General features: G+C 41.8%; 1 protein-coding gene across 2 annotated transcripts in view; it reads right to left on the bottom strand.

The window, feature by feature from the left end:
- The window catches only part of FMN2 (formin 2), a 159675-nt gene that overhangs the window by 100679 nt on the left and 39543 nt on the right, over window positions 1-19453 (bottom strand). Inside the window, exons 5-7 of one of the 2 annotated variants that reach the window (XM_053382625.1) lie at window positions 4065-5022; window positions 3428-3842; window positions 1438-1582 (exon numbers count right to left, since the gene is read on the bottom strand). In XM_053382625.1, coding sequence (XP_053238600.1) covers window positions 1438-1582; window positions 3428-3842; window positions 4065-5022 — 1518 coding nt within the window. Of the gene's footprint in view, window positions 1-1437; window positions 1583-3427; window positions 5023-19453 lie in introns of both variants that reach the window. The other variant, XM_053382624.1, reaches the window with a different exon arrangement.

Below are 19453 nucleotides of genomic sequence, written 5' to 3'. Positions count from 1 at the left end.
TACTATAATCCAAGAAGATGTCAAAATAATTACCGTATTTACTTGAGTCTAATGTGCACCTTTTTTTGCCAAATTACATTGCAAAAATTAGGGTGCGCATTAGATTTGATGCTACAGTTACATTTGCCGGCAAATACTTTTTTTGTTTCAAGGTGGTAATCTTTAGTGGGAGTTTACAACATGCATTAGTAGTTGACTATAGTGCCCTGTCAGTTGCAGTTTACCTAGACCAGGGATGTCCAAGATCACGATCTACTGGAAGATCCCTGGGAGGTTTTGGTAAATCACAGTCGATTGCTGGGTCCCTTTCCGTTAGTAAATTAACCCCCCCTCCCCACAAAGCTCAACAACTTTGACCTGAACCCCCCAAAAGGCGGTAGATCACTGGCAGTTTTTAATTCTGTGAGTAGATCGCAGCATCTTGGGAGCTGGCCACCCCTGACCTAGACCATCACATTTTGTAAAGAACAATAACAACAGGATTTTGCTTCAGATATGATTATTACAAAGTCAAATTATAAGGTCCAGTTTCAGTGCTATAGACAAGCCATGTAGATTTAGATGGTCTGTACAGAAATGCATGCAGATGGGCCCAGGCTCAACCCTCCAAGGCTGAAGAATGATAAGGTGGCCGACAGGGAAACCTTATCTTGCACAAACATTTCTAGTGGGATCCACTTTACATATTCTCTAGCACTAAACAAAGCCTGAATGCAATAAGTTTCAATGCTGCTTAATCTGCATAGCCATTATTTATACATCTATAACTTGTCCCCTTTGTTTTTGTTAAAAGCAACCCTTCAGTCACAAAGTTAGCAAGGCTAAAATTATCTAGCTTCCCAGATTTGTCACACACAATTCTATACAACAGCAAGTCATAATGAATGCTTATCATTTCCACTGATGCCTAACATTGATGACTGAGGTTTAGATTCCACAAAAAAGGGAGGAATCTCCCCAATTCTCCATGTCCCCCCCTTCAGTCTAGAATCATAGAATTGTTGAGCTGGAAGGGATCCTGTGGACCATCTAGTCCAACCCTCTTCAATGCAGGAATATGCAGCTGTTCCATACAGGGATAAAACCTGCAACCAACTGGGCTGTCCTGTCCTTGCCTTGTCTTTTTTGTGTCCAGCAGCCTCCACATTTAACTTGCATTTTCTCTGTTCAGGCTACACAATTTATTAATTATTCTCTCCTTTACCCTATGCCTTCACTTCATACAGTGTACATCTTCTCCATGCAGTATATTTAAAGATGTCTGAAGGAAAGGGACTGAACAAATGTAGCACAGGAAAATGTGCCATGCAGATATACCAACCATAAGTTACTTACAGACAGATCTACTGAACATGCCTCCGCCCTCCTGGCAAGGGTGGCCAATGTTTTTCTACAAAAGGATTGTTCACCAAAGAAAGATTGCAAGAGGGTACTCACTTGTTTGTTCTTTGTCTTTGTGATGGTGTCCGAAATGGGTTTCTTCCTCTCTTTAACAGCTGTCTTAGAAAACAGTTCTTCAAATTCGTGATAATCTATGGAAGGCTCTTCAATTTTCTCCCACACAAGTGAAGTACTAGAATCTCTAAAGTTAAGCAAAAGACCTATGTAGGACAATGTCAGACTAAAGAATCATAAAATGGTAGAATAACAATAGATAATAAATAATTTAAGCTGCTAAAAGTAGCATTCTTTTTCTTCTAGTTAAACCTGGACTTCTCAAGATGAAATACTGAAATATTGAAGACCCCTATTTTCCATATTAAAGTAAGTTGCAAATTTTCTGTAAAACATACTTTTTAGTAGGGAACTGGTTTCATAGAGTAACAAAAATAGGGATATGCAGGCCATAATTTAAGGAATATTAAGATTTCTATCTGAAGGTTTCTGATCAAAGTCACTATGTCAATAGTCAAGAAAGGTGAGAGGATCAGGAAAATAAGTATTTGCAGATTAACATTAAGTTTAATTAAGCTTAAAAGGCAAGCAAGGAGAAGAAAGAAAAGAAAACACTTTCACAAAACCTAGCATAATGTTTACACAGGGCAATTTTTGGTTAACTAGAACTATTGCGAAGACTTCAAAATTTTGTCACAGACTTCATAAATCAGTGCACAGCTTATGCTGCCTTTGGTTCATATTTGAAATGGATTTGCACTGTGAGGACAGATTGTACTGTTTCTTTTCTCTTAATAAGAGTGATGTTAGCAGCACAATCTGAATCAACTAGCTCTTCTCTCCCTACTTGACTATTATTATTAGAAGGTAAGAGAAGTGGGGAAAGGGTATGATGCACAGAGTAGTGGACACAAGCAGAAAACAACACAAGGAACCTCAGTTTAGTTTTCCGTTGCTCAGAGGAAAAATACATGAAAATAATTCCATGAAGCATTCTGAACTGCATCCCCACAGCCACACCAGAGATGACAATGCACTGCAACAACAGCCTTTTTGATCCACATTACAGACTAGAAAACCTCTTCCACGGCCACTCTTCAATATCCCCAAATATTTCTCTTTGTGCCTGTATTTTCCTGATAGAACTCAGTCCTGGAACCTGTTTTCAATGCAGACAGAACCATAATAAAGTGTGTGCCTCCAAGTATGTGCATTATACTCTACTTTGCAGAGGTGGGGAACTTTTAACCCTCCTGAAATTGTTGGACTCCGAACTCCCATCAGTACCAACAAACATGGTCCATGGTCAGGAATGATGGGAGTTATAGTACTCCATCATCTGGAGGGCCATAGGTTCCCTTATCCCTGCCATAATACAAGAACTGCGGGGCTAGTTTATACATGTGACTGCAATTTTGTATTCCCACAATTTGTCCAGGTTGCTCATGCAACTGAAGTACTTTCATACCTGTACTGGACCACTTCCTGCCAACATGCTGATATATTTTTTAAGTCAAAATCCTGTGTGGCCATGTACATATGAAGAGATTTTCTCCATGAGGTTGTGGATACAGGTAAATGTGCCAAATGACAGCAGCAAGGGCATACAGTGGCATTTGCCACATGTGTATGAATTGGCCACCCAAGATAACATCTTTGAAAGCTCCATGAGAAAGTGCAATTTGCATTAAACATATATGTTATAATTACATCTGATTCAGAATCAAAGATAATACACATTGCTGTCCTGGGAATTATTAGTGTTCGACCAAGCCAAATATGGTCTATGCCACTTGGTAACTTTTACTGCTAAAATACACAGCAAAACACTTCTTCCTAACATTCTCTCAAAGCACACAAAAACAAGCACAAAAAATTAAGCATTATAAAAGATGGTTTATCAGTATATAATGCCGGGCGGGGGGGGGGGGAGGCAGGCAGTGACTTTGGGATGCTGGTATTTTTCAGTTCTTAGTATAACATGATCTGATTGCAAAAGCTACCAACCAACCATTTCTGGCGTGTTTGTTACCTTTTATTATGAAGCTGAATTCTTGTCCAATAAAGAGGCTTCATTGGTCGAGAAGGTTCTATTGCATGTTTCCTGCTACCTTTTTCCTGGTTCATCCCCATTACAAATAAACCAGCTGGCAAGGGAGGGGGAAGAAACCCAGGAAGCTGTGGAAGGCCAGCAGGTGGAGGAGGTGGTGCACCCATACCAGGCAACGGTGGTGGTGGAGGAGGGGGAGCTCCTGCACCAGGCAAAGGTGGGGGAGGGGGTGGTGCCACCACGCCTGGCAAAGGTGGAGGTGGTGGCACTCCCATTCCTGGTAGGGGTGGTGGAGGGGGAGGTGCCACCATGCCTGGCAAAGGCGGAGGTGGTGGCACTCCCATCCCTGGTAGAGGTGGTGGAGGGGGAGGTCCCGTCATGCCTGGCAAAGGTGGAGGTGGTGGCACTCCCATCCCTGGTAGAGGTGGTGGAGGGGGAGGTGCCACCATGCCTGGCAAAGGTGGAGGTGGTGGCACTCCTGTTCCTGGTAGAGGTGGTGGAGGGGGAGGTGCCACCATGCCTGGCAAAGGCGGAGGTGGTGGCACTCCCATTCCCGGTAGAGCTGCCACAGCTGGCACAAGATGGGGGGAGAGAATAGCTGCTGCTGGCAAAGGTGGAGGTGGTGGCACTCCAATGTCTGGCAAAGGTGGGGGAGCAGGTAGCATTTCCCTTCCAGGAAGAGGTGGTGGAGGTGGGATGCCTGTAGGCATTCCAGCTCCAGGCAATGGAGGTGGAGGAGGGATGCTTGCAAAAGACAAAGGAGGAGCAGGTGGAGGCATGTCCATTCCAGGCAGAGGTGGTGGAGGAGGAATCCCTTCAACAGGCAATGGTGGGGCAGGAGGGGGCATTGCGCCGGGCAAAGACAGGGAATACCCTGAGGCAGGTAGGGACGACGAAGACTGTACACATGAACTAGACGTGGATGAAGTTAAAAATAAGTCTCCTGCTCCAGGCAGCGAAGCAGACAGTCCAGTTGTGGGATGAGAGGATAAGGAAGGAGAATGTTCACTGCAAGTAATACTTTCAGTGCTTAGAGCTGGGTGGGAAGCTGATGGTACCAATTGCTCTTGACACAAAGGTGACGACAAATGAACATCAGGTCCTGAAGGTTGTGACGTAGTTAGTTTCTCCTGGTCAGCATCCAACTGTACTGAAATCCGTTTTGGAGACAGGACTAAAGATATTTCAGAGCAAAAGGTGGGTTGTGGCTCAAGTGTTGGCAATGGCTGAGTTGGCCCTTGATGCTGATCCCCTTTGAGGTGCAGAGGTGCTTGTGGCAGTGTGTTGGCTGAAGGCATTGTGTGTGTTAAACAATCATCTGTTGGTGAAGTCTGCACAGATTTTGTAATTATATTTTTGGGAAGGGCACCTAATGTATGTTCTTGAAGAGCTGTGTTAGAGAATCCTTCAGGCGTTGGCTGTGTGCTCTCATTCCACTGACTACTACTAGAAATCAGCACCTCTGCCACTGGAAACTGTTTCTCTAACTCTGCAATTTTTGTTTTCAGGTCCTGTATGGTCTGCTCAAGTCGCTGAATTTCGCTTGCCCGCTCTTCCGATTTCATTGCAACATCTTCCTAATGGGGGAAAAAGAAAAAGATAAGAAAAGTCAACATAAAAAAAAGAAAATGTGGTATTTTCCAGCAGAGAGAATGTTCACAAAGACTTAAGATGGAACTATAAAAATTAATTACAACTCTGTGAATACATCAGAACATTGGAAAGATCTAACCATTGAGGGCTACTTCACACATTCATTTTTAAAAGCTGCTCATCAGCTCTGTATGACGCAGATACATGCTTTTAGGTACATTACAAAAGAAATTGTGGTTTTTCATGTTTTGAGGCCTACCATTCCAAATATTCTCTCTCTTTTTCATAACTTTGACACAAACATCACATGGACCTTTTAAACTTTGCAACAAGAGGTAGAAACTAGATTTTTTTTTTTAAAAGCTTGTATAATTAAATCTGTGGATTCACTAGATTCCTGAATGGAAGCCAAGGAGAGTCACTCATAATGTGGCCCCAATTCGGGTAATTGGAATTTGTTTCTGGTCTTTCATGGAGACTGGATTTCACCAAGCTGATCAGATAAAAGCATTACAGACATGCAACATCTATATCCCAAATGGTATTGGAGAGTAGTCATGTGTTCCTTCTGCCATAAAAGTAAAGCTTATTTTGATTGATTAACATCCATGCATTAGTTGCTTGAGATCACTCACCCTGGAGCAAATGACGGGCTATAGGAATGCCAAAGTAAGCCTGTGTTTACCACTGGAGCCACTTTGAATTGTGATGTTTGAAAATAGCCAAAGAACAACTATCCAAGGCTCCAAACAGTACGATGGAAAGAGACTAAAGGATAACTTAGTTTATTTCTCCAATTACAGCTTTTTGTGCCAGTTTCTCATTCATTAAGTTTCCAATTAAAATCATGGGGGGGGGGTGTTTTTGTTTCAGGGGGAAAACAGACATTTGTATTCACTTTGTTAGAAAGACATAAAAAAAGAAAACAAGACAGAATGTCAGCCAGCACTAATGCTGATCAATGTATAATATATCATAAAAGCTTCAGAAAAGACACATCTAATCCTTGACATCTACAGCCAGAAACATGAGAGGCACAGTAGAGATCAGGCGGTTTATTGTGGATGAATTTCCATCCGCAACAGCCAACTTCATTGAGAACTGGGGCATTTTCTACCAAAACCTGTGGGAAAATAACCAGTAATGCCTGATCTTCATCCTACTTCAACTGCATATAGGTTGCTTAGGATATCCTTCTTGCTGTACTTGCTCAATGCATCTACCCAACAGAGAATGTTCCCATGCAGAGGGCCTTGCACCTGGGTCCTCCTGTGTTATGTCCGCAAGGATTCCTGATTGTGTGTACCTACCTGTTTGTGTTTGAAGGAGTGAACTACATGGGGACCAGCCAGATTAGCAATTCAAGCCTCTTCTCCCCTGGCCCTTATAAAGGCTTCCAGGTATGGGCTGCTTGCTGGCCGGAGCAACTGGGAGACTCTGACCTTGCTGGACTTGTTTCCCTTCCTTCATCTCTGCCTCTGCTTCACTCCCAACTTGACAGGAGTTGGGCCCAATACTGCAAGTGTGTCTTGTTGCTTATGGACTAATGTGATTACTCCTTTGGAATTCATAAGCAGTAAATGATTATAAAACCACAAACTTGTAGGAATTTGTTTCACAAACAAGGCTGTTTCCAAAGACTGCAATGTTTATAGGCTGACACTTCAAATTAATGTTAAAAAAAAAGGTAAACAATAAACATTAATGAAGGGGCTTTCCAAATTACATGCAAAAGCTCAAACTCATCTTTCATCTGAAAGTTTAGCTTTATACCATTGTTTATGAAGGGAAAGGTATGAGAATATTTAAACCCAGCAACTATTTCCTAGCCTTCAAGCAAACAGAGAATGGGAGAGAGAGAGAGAGAGAGAGAGAGAGAATGGGAGAGAGAGAGAGAGAGAGAGAGTTGTTGTTTTAATGAAAAATAAAAGAACAGAGTTATAGAGGAGACACACAAGCAGGAGTTCAAAAGGTTATTTATCTCATTACTTGTATACTAAAACACTGCTGTTTGGAACAGATGAGCTGGTTCGAGGGATTTAAGCTGTATTGCTTTTGTGACTATATATTTTAAACTATGTTTTTAAATAAAAGTATATAAATAAAAAATACAATAAATAAAATAATAAATAAAATATTTACAAGATAAACCTAGCACAAATGGATGGGCAATCCATTGCTATGGAAACTCACAGACGATGTGAAAATGGTAATATTGCTACTGTGGCCCCAAAAGAAGAAAGCTATGTTGCCTTTTATGCTCCTTCAGCTCCTCCAGTCCCAAACTCAAACAAATCTAGGATGAGCCCATGCTGGGTCCATGTCAGTCGACAGGTAAAACACAGCTGAAACCAGAGCCATAGAAGTCCTATTGCCCACATGGCCAAAAGGCACAGTTTAAGACATGAAGCTTTCATTTTCACGATTTCCATGTAGATGAGACCACAAAAGGTAAAGGTACCCCTGCCCGTACAGGCCAGTTGTGTCCGACTCTAGGGTTGTGCGCCCATCTCACTTAAGAGGCCGGGGTCCAGCACTGTCTGGAGACACTTCTGGGTCACATGGCCAGCGTGATGAAGCTGCTCTGGCGAGCCAGCACCAGCGCAGCACACGGAAACGCCGTTTACCTTCCCGCTATAAAGCGGTACCTATTTATCTACTTGCACTTAAGTGTGCTTTCGAACTGCTAGGTGGGCAGGAGCTGGGACAGAGAGACGGGAGCTCACCCCGCCGCGGGGATTCGAACCGCCGACTATGCGATCGGCAAGCCCTAGGCGCTGAGGTTTTACCCACAGCGCCACCCGCGTCCCCCAAATAAGACCACAAATTGGGTATCAAATCAAATCATGACCAAGTAATGTTATGCTCCAACTTTATTCAACTTGCAAATAAAAGTGGATGGCTCCTTATATAACCATTAGAGTGGACTAATACAACCATCAGTATTAGCTCCCAACTGGTCTCTAACTCTCAAAACAGTTAGAAGTAGACTATTAACTTATGCATTAAATGGGTATTAATATTAAAGGAATATTTAAAGGGCTGGGGCTGAAAAATTCCAGAGCAATCTAAACACCTGAGCTAAATAGTTTTTTTAAAAAAAGTGGGAAAGGGCCTTAGTAGAATTTGTTTCACAAACTAATTATTTGCTTGGTTACAGGTTCCAAGAGTTTTGTTTTAGCCCTCCCTACCCCCAAAATCTTTTCCAATATTTTATTTTTGCAGAGAGAACATCTTGCCTCTTTTAATTTTTCTTAGAACCTATCTATCCACCAAGGAGATGAAAGGTCTGCTTCAAGGGGGGGAAAACAAGACAATAACCTTCTACATACAAACTGGCTTGCTCTTGAGATAACTTCTAGAATGTCCTTTACAAAGATCAATTCAGTTTACACTATCTAAAAATCTCATTTGTGGAAAGATGGATTTCCCCCCTCTGAGTTCAGCCAAAGAGGAAAACACGGGATTGGCCACATTCTTTAATTTTATAATACCCATACTAACCAATTCCAACATAAAAGAAATTATTATTAAATAATAAGGCACATAAAAGATGGCATTTCTAATTGAAGACAGTTTCTTTTGTCTGGTTAAAATTAGACGTTGATCTCTCAGGTCTCCTTTGTAGATATCAAAGTCTCTAGGAGCCTTAAAGAACTTTTTAAGTTTAACAGCAATAATATTCAATATCCACTTATGTAATCAAACAGTTAAACTAAGTTACTTCTGTTTTGAAAAGCTGGTCGTTTTGATTTTGGGGATGGAGCAGGCCTTTCAGCTTGTCACTTAAGACAGTACAAATCTATCACCCATGTGAAAAAGTTGTGGTTCTCTGCTATGTGCACACACGCCTTGATTTTATAAAGCCAGACACACATAAGAATAAAGATGCTGGCATTTACAGCAAGGTTTAAACTAGATAATGCTGGAGGAAATGCCTTCAAATAAATCTCTGTTTTCCAGGATGAGTGAAGCCTCAGTATAAATAAGAGATTCCTAAACACAGCTCAAGCTAAATCTCTACCATGAAGATATACTGGAGTGACTGGCAGAGTGGTGGTGGAGGAGGTGGAGGAAGCAACTATTTTGATGTAGTTGAATTACTATTTGGATTGGATCTAAAGAAGAGCAAGCGAAAGACTTTGCTCCTCACTGGCCTTCCTGGCTGCTTGCCCACCATTACAGCCCTCCCGGCTCCCCTAAGGCCTGGAATGGCAACGGAAAAGGGGGAATGAAGTGGGACCGGGAAATCAAGGGAATTTGGCAGGACAATCTTGCTCAAGTGGAAATTGCTTTCTGCTCGCACAGCACATCTCTGGATCCAATCACATTGACTATACTTAACATTATGTATAATTATGTCTGTCTACTCTGGTACAATACAAACACCACATTTTTCGTTTCCATAGAGATAGAGCCCGCAACCACAGGTTGTTTTTAGTGATATCAAAGGTGGGCAAAATATGAAAGCACTGATAGAAAAGACTGGCTCTGAGAAAATTAAATAAAATCCACCTCATTACTCTGCATTGCCAAATGCAGAGAAGCTAAAAGCTGCTTCTTGGGGCAATAAAGAAGGCTTGCTTAGATATAACAAATGCAGTGTACAGACAGAAAAGTCCAATTTTGCAGAATCACTAGTTTCAAATCTGCCTTGGCAGGCAGTTGTCAACCACTGTGGGTTCCTGCATACCAAGTTGGCTGGGAAATCAGCCTGAAAAATCAATCATCTGTTAAATCTCTCCATTAGGGGGAAGCACTGATTTCATCTCTTGATTGTTTGTCTGTAATGCAGAACACAAGTTGCTTTATGTCTTGATGCATGGTATCCTAGATGATCTGTGCTGCTAGAGTCAAAGCATCTTTCCACGTGCATTGAACTTGCCCAGGTAATCTGCCCAGGTACCTTGTTCTCTAGAAAAACAGTGGGGAGGACACCTGTGAGCTATACAAATCCACATGCATCATGGCATGCTTACCTAATATCATGCCTAGGAGCTTAGGCATGTGCAATGCATATGCAAATCCACCCTTATTAGCCAGTTAGAAATTTATGTTTATCCTACACAGGAAACAGACAAGGACCATATGTCTGGCACTGAAACAAAAGATCTCCACCCAACTGCTATATCATTTCCTCAGAACGTTTTAAGTACTCTCCTTTTCAAAATATAATTAAAAATGGTTTTTCATTACTTCAGTAAATAAAATAAAATAAATACAGTAAATAGAGATGGCAATCCTCCCAATTCAACTCATAATAAAATTATTATCTATCCTGCCTTTGAGATTCCATCAAGAATGCAAAGAGCCTAGAAGCCTCCTTGCATACTGCCTTCCTCCAGGTATGAATCAAGCCCTTCATATGGGTGTAGCTCTTATGATGCTCCAGCCAGATGCATGTTAGTGCCCCAACCTGCAGCTTTCTGGGAATCAGACCCTCTACTCTTCATCCATTGTACACCTTTGTGCTGTAATCAGATGCACAACAGATGCTAGAAACTTTTGGAAAGGTTAGAATAGTTTTGGCTTTCATCACCTTCATTTTAGTTGTCCAAGTATTTCATACTCTACTCTGGAAATTGGTCCACACAAACACAAACTACAATTTTCAGGTGCCCTCAATTTTCATATTGGCATAACCGCTCAGATGTATCTGTCTGTTTCTCAGCTCTTCGTTCCCGAAAACCCTCTTCCTATTCATAACCTCAGTATGAAGGTATTATTTAGCTAAGAAGTTAAAGATGATGATTAACTTCTATAGAACTGCAAAGAACAGTATAAAATAAATACTTATATTCCCACATTGGCAGCACAACCAAATTTTGTAGCTGGTACTTGCATCTATATAACAAATATGTTCCTGCAACTTTCAATGTCCTGAATTTTATTCTGTTAAGAATCTCAAATATTGGCCAGTTCTATTTGTGTTTCTCTCACAAAGAAAACCACAATCATTCCCTTTTTCTGTTGATTTCATCTCTTTCATCTTGGTTATCAAATCCTCCAGTTCTCATACTCAAATGACCTGCAATACTAATTTCAGTATGTGGATAATTTATCCTAATAGAAGCAAGAAAATGAGAAGCATAAACAAGATTGGTTGGAGGAGATAACTGTAGTTGTGTCTTTCCTTTGGCCAAGAAATACACTATCAGTAAAATATATCAGCAATCCTATACTTAATCCTAGGAGTATGCAGAAGAGGATTATGCATGTAGCTGTGTGAAAAGCAATGGGGGCAATTTAGAGCAGACTTCATGTACAGCAACCTTATATTTGCTTATAATATTCTGATGGCTGTGAAAATTATGTTTTAAGAAATGGGCCATTTAAAAGTTTGGGAAAACGTGTGCTCCCTAGCAGAGAGCGTGTGTTGCCGTGGGGGATACAAGCCACCCCATTGTTGCTGGGCGGATTTATGGAGGGACCCAGGCAGTGAATTGGTTAATCGGGTCGCTGGGGAGAACTGCTTGTTGCCAATTTTGAAGGAGGGGTCAGAGGTTTTAAATACTGGTCGCCCAACTTTGAGCGTTCTCTTGGCTGCTTGCACCGGATCACCCGCCCACCCTCCCTGTATTGGGGGGGGGGTGTTCACTTGACCTTGCTATGCCTGTCATGGGGTCATCTGCTTTGAGGCAGGGGCCTGGTAGGAATTTGTCCATTTGGCTGATTGGCTGGTGCCATTTGGTTTTGCCTACTGCGTAGCAAGTCGTCACAACTTGTAAGGTTGGTGGTTAGGCATTGGTTCAAATTGGTTGGTGGAGGGGTAAGTGCCTACCCCTCCAATGGTGGTGCAGAAAGGGAATTCCATTAAAGGAATCCAGGGGCTTGCCATTCTTTTCGTCCTTGTCCCTGGCATCGGACTTGGGCCATGCAAGCCACCAGGAGCATGAGGGTGAGAAGTGAGGGACTGAGGCCCAGCTTCATTTTCTCCCCAAAATTTGTTTCCCGCACTGGCTTTCGCTGGCATCTGGAAGTCAGTTCTGTCCCCTGGGCAAGGACAGATAGTCGGAACCAATGCCTAAGGAACCACTCACTTGGATGTATTTAAATAAAGTTGTGGCCAAAATCGTGCCAAAAACCCAAACCAAAATTGATGTGTGATGTGTGAGTTATTGGGGGGTGGCTTGGGGACCTCGACATGCAAAGCAACATACTTGGTAAAAGCAAGATCCAACCACTACAAGTGCATTCATTTCATTCTGAACATAGCAACCAATGTCATATCACTGGTCCATCTAGCTCAATACTGTCAACACTAGCTGGCAGTTGCTTTCCAAGATATTCAACAGAGGTCTTTCTCAGCCTTTCCTGGCAGTGCTGTGTTTTGAACCTTTGCATGCTCCATTGCTGAGCTAAGCCCTTCCTTAGTTGACAATGCCTATCTATTATCTGATTGTAACCAGTACAGTTATATTTTAAGTACTATATGAGTAACCATGAAAGAATGGCAAGAAAACATCACCTTAGCAATCCCTGGTAAGATCCACCATTTCTCCAAACAGCCCAGTCATTTCTCTGTAACAAGCATCCCCAACCTTTGGCCCTCCAGAAGTTTTGGACTACAATTCCCATCATCCCTGACCACTGGTCCTGTTAGCTAGGGATCATGGGAGTTGTAGGCCAACACATCTGGAGGGCCGCAGGTTGGGGATGCCTGCTCTGTAATAATCACCTTAAGTCAACTTAATTCCAAGATTTTAGAGTAATTAAAATAAAGGGCTAAATTCCTTCTCTTTCTCGAGATCTACTCCTCAAGACTATCTGAAAATGAAAGTTCAATTTCTAGTGGTGGTATCCTGATGTCAAAAAGTTAAACAACAAGTAACTGATACTGAAATTTGCAGCAGCAGCATATAAATGCTTAACATACATGAGTTAAGTAGCTGGCAAATGACAGCCTGACTTCACATGCCCACAGTAATCCAGAGTGTTGCATGTAAAACATAACAAGTGGCTTGTATTTCTTTTGCATCAGTGCAGACATCCTTCTATTTTACAAAAATCGTCTGGGACCAAGACATATGAAGGGCTACCTTTTCCAGTATGAAGCTTCCACCCCACTTAAATGTTTAGGTAAAGGTAAAGGACCCTTGGATGGTTAAGTCCAGTCCAAGGCGACTATGGGGTGCAGCACCCATCTTGCTTTAGGTCGAGGGAGCTGGCGTTTGTCCACAGACAGCTTTCCAGGTCATGTGGCCAGCGTGACTAAACCACTTCTGGCACAACAGAACACTGTGACGGAAGCCAGAGCACATGGATACGCCGTTTACCTTCCAATTGCAGTGGTACCTATTTATCTACTTGCACTGGTGTGCTTTCGGACTGCTAGGCTGGCAGAAGCTGGGACAGAGCAACGGGAGCTCACCCCGTTGTGTGGATTTGAACTGCTGACCTTCCAATCAGGAAGCCCAAGAGGCTCAGTGGTTTAGACCAGAGTGCCACCCACATCCCTCACTACCTAAATGATTGCACCATCCTATATATCTCATACACCTAGCTGGGACCAAGGAAAGAGCCTTAGCAATGGCTACAGCCTGGCTTTGTCTCCTGTAATGTCCTTCTGTATGCTGTTTAAAAAGCATCCTTTTTAGGAAGGCTTTTGGACCATAAATTATGCTGAAATTATTTTTGATAGTTGTATTTTTTTATCCTTTTCCTCCATTTTAGTGTTTTATGGCTGCTTTATTTTGTTATTGTCAAACTGTTTTTTAAATTGTTATTGCTGAGGAAAGGCAGGGTATAAACGTTTTAAATAAATTTAAATAAACAAATTTGTGTGCACTTGTGCACACTGGACAGGTACTCTAGACAATTTGGCCCATTCCTTCCCCATATTACAGGAATAGTGTTTCAAGACAAGTTACCAATCATGATGACTGAACAGAGACAGAACTGCACTAATTCAGGCAGCCACCAATGTCTGACTCAGATAAACACGTATTCCCATTGAGAAATATCAAATTTTACAGAGGAGAAACAATGTAGATTTGATTTGCAGAACTCATTTCTAAATCTGTAGCTGCCATCTAGTGTTTGAACAAGGACTCTACAGATCATTCTCTTTTAAAGCATTCTCATAAGTTGATGGCGTTTTTTTGATACAGCTTTAGTTCAGGCTCAGTTAGCCAATTTGATTCAATTGCAATAAAAAATTGTGCTAGGAATCAATATGGGATTCTCACAGATACATTTGTTAATTATAAATTATATAACACTTAAATATCTAGAGTGATTATACTTAATTATAAATGATACAGCACTGGAGACATTAAAGTTGTACAAGGAGCCTTAAATCATCTTGGAAAATAGGGTGAAGTTTTTTGTTTATTTGGTCACTCGAAATATCTGTTAAGTCATACTTCCTGCATGATGTTGCCATGTGAAATGCCCCAATGAACAGCCATCTCTCACAGACCAATGCTTCTACTTTTCGTCAATCCCAGAGTCCTTCCCCTTCTCTGCTTCCTTTCCCCCATATGCCGTCTATAATAATAATATAATAATAATAACAATAATTTATTATTTATACCTCCCCATCTGGCTTGGTTTCCCCAGCCACTCTGGGCAGCTTCCAACAAAAGATTAAAAATATATTAAAACATCAGTCATTAAGAACTTCCCTAAACAGGGCTGCTTTCAGATGTCTTCTAAACGTCAGAGAGTTGTTTATTTCTTTGACATCTGACGGGAGGGCATTCCACGGGGCGGGCACCAGTACCAAGAAGGCCCTCTGCCTAGTTCCCTGTAACTTTGCTTCTCACAGTGAGGGAGCCACCAGAAGGCCCTCGGCGCTGGACCTCAGTGTCCAGGCTGAGTGATGGGTGTGAAGATGCTTCTTCAAGTATACTGAGCCAAGGCCGTTTAGGGTTTTAGAGCTCAGCACCAACGCTTTGAATTGTGCCTGGAAACATACTGGGAGCCAATGTAGGTCTCTGTTAAGTCACATTTAAGACCCACTGATTAACTTACATTCCAGTTATTTATTTCAATGTGAATTAGCACAATTTAAGGCCAGGATAGACATGGCATTAATCCGAACTTTCAAAATAGCATGCTTAAAATGGCCACTTTTATTTTGAAGAAAAAGCCACCAGAGTCTCAATGCTGTCATGACAGTTTCCTCCTGAAAACTACCCCACCAGTGCTACTATTTGCCTCTGGAGATGCTGCTTAGTACAAATTTAAATTATATTAGAAAGAAAGAATAGTCTGTTAAGATTATTATTATTAAATGTAAGATGGATTTTTTTTTCTCATACTGCAGCATTAAAGAGATAATTTATGTTTTCATGATAAACAGTAAAATAATATTTTTAGAAGTGCTCTTAAAATCTAGTTTAAAAGCTTGCGCCCTGCACAATGATACTTCAAAATATATTCAGACACAATGGAAACTCAACTGTGCACAGTATTGCAGCCAAAATATAAATCTTCGTATTGTGCCTTCAATTCTTAGGTGCTGTACAAAAAGATAAAATAAGAGAGGCCCTGCTTAAAGGCTCGTGATGGAGCAGAAAGCTTTTAACATTAAGTTCCAAAAAGCCTTGCTCACTAGAGATTTCTAAAGTCAACATTTTATTTTCATATTCCTGGAAAATACATAAATAAATCATACAGGATAAATCTGTCTTCAGTGTCTAAAAACTGCCAAATCCAAAGAAGGTACCATGGGTTCCAACAGGGCCTATAATCTGAGAAGAACAATATATATTTGGAAGCTTTATGGCAGATTCATAACTTCTTTTTTCATGACAAGTATTTGGCTTGTGGAGGAATTTCATATCTGTAACCAAAATGGTATTTATGAACTCGGCCATGATGGGACAGTTTCTGAAACTGGAATATAGCAAGAACTTGATATATAAAGATTACTTTGGTTGGGATGGGGCAATCATTTTAAAAAGCAAGCCGAAAACTAGAATAATATAATGCAGAATGAAGCCAGACAGCTATAACGAAAACACAGTATGATTTGTATACTGCAGGATCACTGTATTTTTGTGAATTGACCTGCAAATGCTAGAAGAACTAAGGACTCATATCAGCTTCAGACATTCAAAATTAACATGGTAGGGTAAGAACAAGTGAGCTGCAGTTCTTCTGCTGCCATTTTCTTCAACTATCCAAGGTGAGCTCATGCATTGTTCCCTGTAAGGAGAAAGATGCACTGTCTCAGCTTCAGTTGTTGTTGTTTTTGTTTAGTCATTTAGTCGTGTCCAACTCTTCATGACCCCATGGACCAGAGCATGTCAGCTTCAGAGAACAGCATAAAATTTGGGAAGCACAGTGAGGCAGAAGGGAGCAGGGTAGGGTTTTAAAGGTTGGTGGAAGTAACCTAAATCAGCCTCTTCTGCACGCTCAACTTGGAGGTATGGATATGAATAGTTATAGTGGTGGTTTTCAAACTGCATTCATGTATATAACACATGTACTTATTGTGTAGAAATTTTCTGAGTGAAATATCTGACCTAATTTTCAAGGGTATACTCCCACCTTTCAGAATTTTGGCCCAGAACTGCCCTGGAAAGTTGAAAAGTGTACACCCTTGGTTTTAAACATCCAAAAAAAGCAAAAGAAAAGAAGATACAACTCACTTGCACTTCCTCTACCCCAGCTTTTTTCAGTGTCCAAAGCTGCTGTCAGCACATTCATCAGCCAAGCCACAGTCTCAGTCTCTCTTCCACATTTGTAACCTAACAGGGTTATTGTGAGACTAACCAAGAAAATAGCATGCTTTCCCTTATGGATAAAGCAAATCTACACCAATAAGTGAATACAGTGTGTTCCGGTCATGGGATTCAGAGAAACTTCCAGAGTAAATTCGTTCCCCACCCCCACCCCCCAAAAAATCTAAATGATGACGTTTCAAATGCGGTTATGAGCTGGTTTAAAGCCAGACAAAAATATGATGCTAAATGTGTCACTTGAACTTGTATTTGTTTATTTGCTTCTTTTATCATTAAGAACTGCTGCAGGGGAGGGGCAGATTTCCATCAGGATCAAGTTACACAGGGAGGGGTCTGAACCTTTTCTCTCCCCCCCCCCGCAGTAATTATGAACCACCACACCCAGCTATTATCCCTGTGTTATCAGTCTGTGGGTGCCAGACTCCACTGTACAGTGGTACCTCGGGTTACAGACGCTTCAGGTTACAGATGCTTCAGGTTACAGACTCCGCTAACCCAGAAATAGTACCTCGGGTTAAGAACTTTACTTCAGGATGAGAACAGAAATTGTGCAGCGGCAGCGGGAGGCCCCATTAGCTAAAGTGGTACCTCAGGTTAAGAACAGTTTCAGGTTAAGAATAGACCTCCAGAATGAATTAAGTTCCTAACCCAAGGTAGCACTGTATTAAGCGTTTCAGACACCACACCCTGTTATGAGTTTCTGGGTGCCAGACACTGAACCCCTTGATTCTGCAAATGTTAAAATATAAGCCAGGCCAGGTTCCTGATAAGCAAATTGCCTGGGGTGATGGACCATTAGGAGAACAGACAGAAGATGATGCGCTATTAGGGAAGCCAAAGAGAAGGGGCTTTGTGACAGGCAGCAAATGGGAGGGGGCCCTCCCTCAACTCAGAGTTAGTTAGAAGACAAAGGCAGAGTTTGAAACATTTATAGTTTGCTATGCGGGCAAAACATAGGGGGGGAAAGGTTGCAGGCTGTTAAAGGCAGAAAAGCTGGAGAGATGGTTGATTTCTGTTTGCATCCAAGGCTGCAGCTATGGGAGAAACAAGACCCTCCTGGGGTGTCAATGCTGTGAACCCATCCATCATAGGCTCAGGTTGTATATACAGTAGCACCTTGGATTACGTTACCCTCAGGTAACATAAACTTCGGGTTGCGGAAGCAGCAAACCCGGAAGTATTTTTCCAGGTTTTGCCGTGCGCAGAAGCGGTCCTCCAGTTGCGAAAACCTTGGGATTCGGCTGGACCTCCAGAATGGATCCAGTCTGCCACTGTATGTGTAAATGACCCATATCATAAAGACACCACAGTCTCTGCTGGACCTCATTTCCAAAGGGAAACACAAACCCTGGTTAATGTGTGTGGAACACCTGGAATCTCACACCACTCAGAGATTGGGGTGTCATGCAACACCTGTAAAGAAAGCTTTCTTTGCTTCTTATGGGAGCTCTCCCCTACCTCCCCCTTACAGGGAAATTTTCATTGGGCCTGTGTCAGGTGGGCCTGTGTCAGGTGAGAAAATGGTTTAAAAGCCTTCCTCACATGCTGCGGTCCTAAATAAATTCCCCTCCCTTCCAATTCCAATAAATTCCCCTCCCTTCCAATAAAGGCCAGGACTAGCCGCCTGAAAAACAGTTTCTACGCTAATGCAATTCTGGTTCTAAACGCAGCATAAGGGGTCTCTGTAGTATAGTGTTTTTTAAAATGGGGTTTTAGAGTTTTTTAGGGGGGTTTGAATGTTTTATGTAGTTTTGTAGCAGTTTTATGTAGCTTTTATGTAGTTTTCTGTAGTTTTCTGGTAGTTTTATGTAGTTTTAATGTAGTTTTATGTAGTTTTCGATTTCATTGTTCTGCAAGGGACAATGACAATAAAGATATCGTATCGTAATTTGATCTCCATGTGCCCCATTTAGCATCACATCTAGTTAGGTAATTCTAAATGCACAATGGAGAAGCAGGCATGTTATCTCCTGAATAAGTTATTGTACAATGTTGGTACTATAATAGGACAGCAGTAGGAACAAGATACTTTTTAATGTTCTTATATATGTTGGAAGATGCCCAGAGTGGCTGGGGCAACCAAGTCAGATGGGTGGGGTACAAATAAATTATTACTGTTGTTGTTGTTGATTACCAAACTTCTCCTATAACTTACAGCAGATTGAACTGAAAAGGACAGTACAGAATGTCTCTCTGACCATACACAGAAAATACCTCACTGCATGTACAGGGAGCACACACAAACAGAAATTGGATCGCAGCAGCAAGCCACACTTAACAGTTTGAATGCATACTATTTGTACTTTCAAGACACAAATAAAGACACAAGCTTTTTCAGCTGGCTGATAAGTGTCACAACAGTATGCATGTGAGCCAGGTCTATGCAGAGCTTATCTGAGACCCAGGGCAGGAGTCTTGTCCATGAGACATGCCACCGCAACACCACTGCCTACTCTGATCTGACACTACATGTTAGTACTCATTAGTCCCGATTTTACTATTGAAGGCTTGCAGTGCATAAGGACAGGCACAGGCATTTTGCCCATTTAGTCAGCTGGGAGGCACTGTCTTGGCATGACAGTGTGAGTCTGGTAGGCCTCCTCAACCAGCTTAGCTCTCTGAGGCCTGGAGCAAATGTGTCCGGCTCCGCCCTCACTGTGTGGGCCTGATGTGAGCTGTGCATTTTGAGATTGTATGCATGTCTGTATAAGGCTGAGGCTGC

Source organism: Podarcis raffonei, chromosome 3 (genome assembly GCF_027172205.1).
Source record: "Podarcis raffonei isolate rPodRaf1 chromosome 3, rPodRaf1.pri, whole genome shotgun sequence".
In the NCBI taxonomy this organism is placed as follows: domain Eukaryota; kingdom Metazoa; phylum Chordata; class Lepidosauria; order Squamata; family Lacertidae; genus Podarcis; species Podarcis raffonei.
This window is presented reverse-complemented; position numbering and strand designations above follow the sequence as displayed.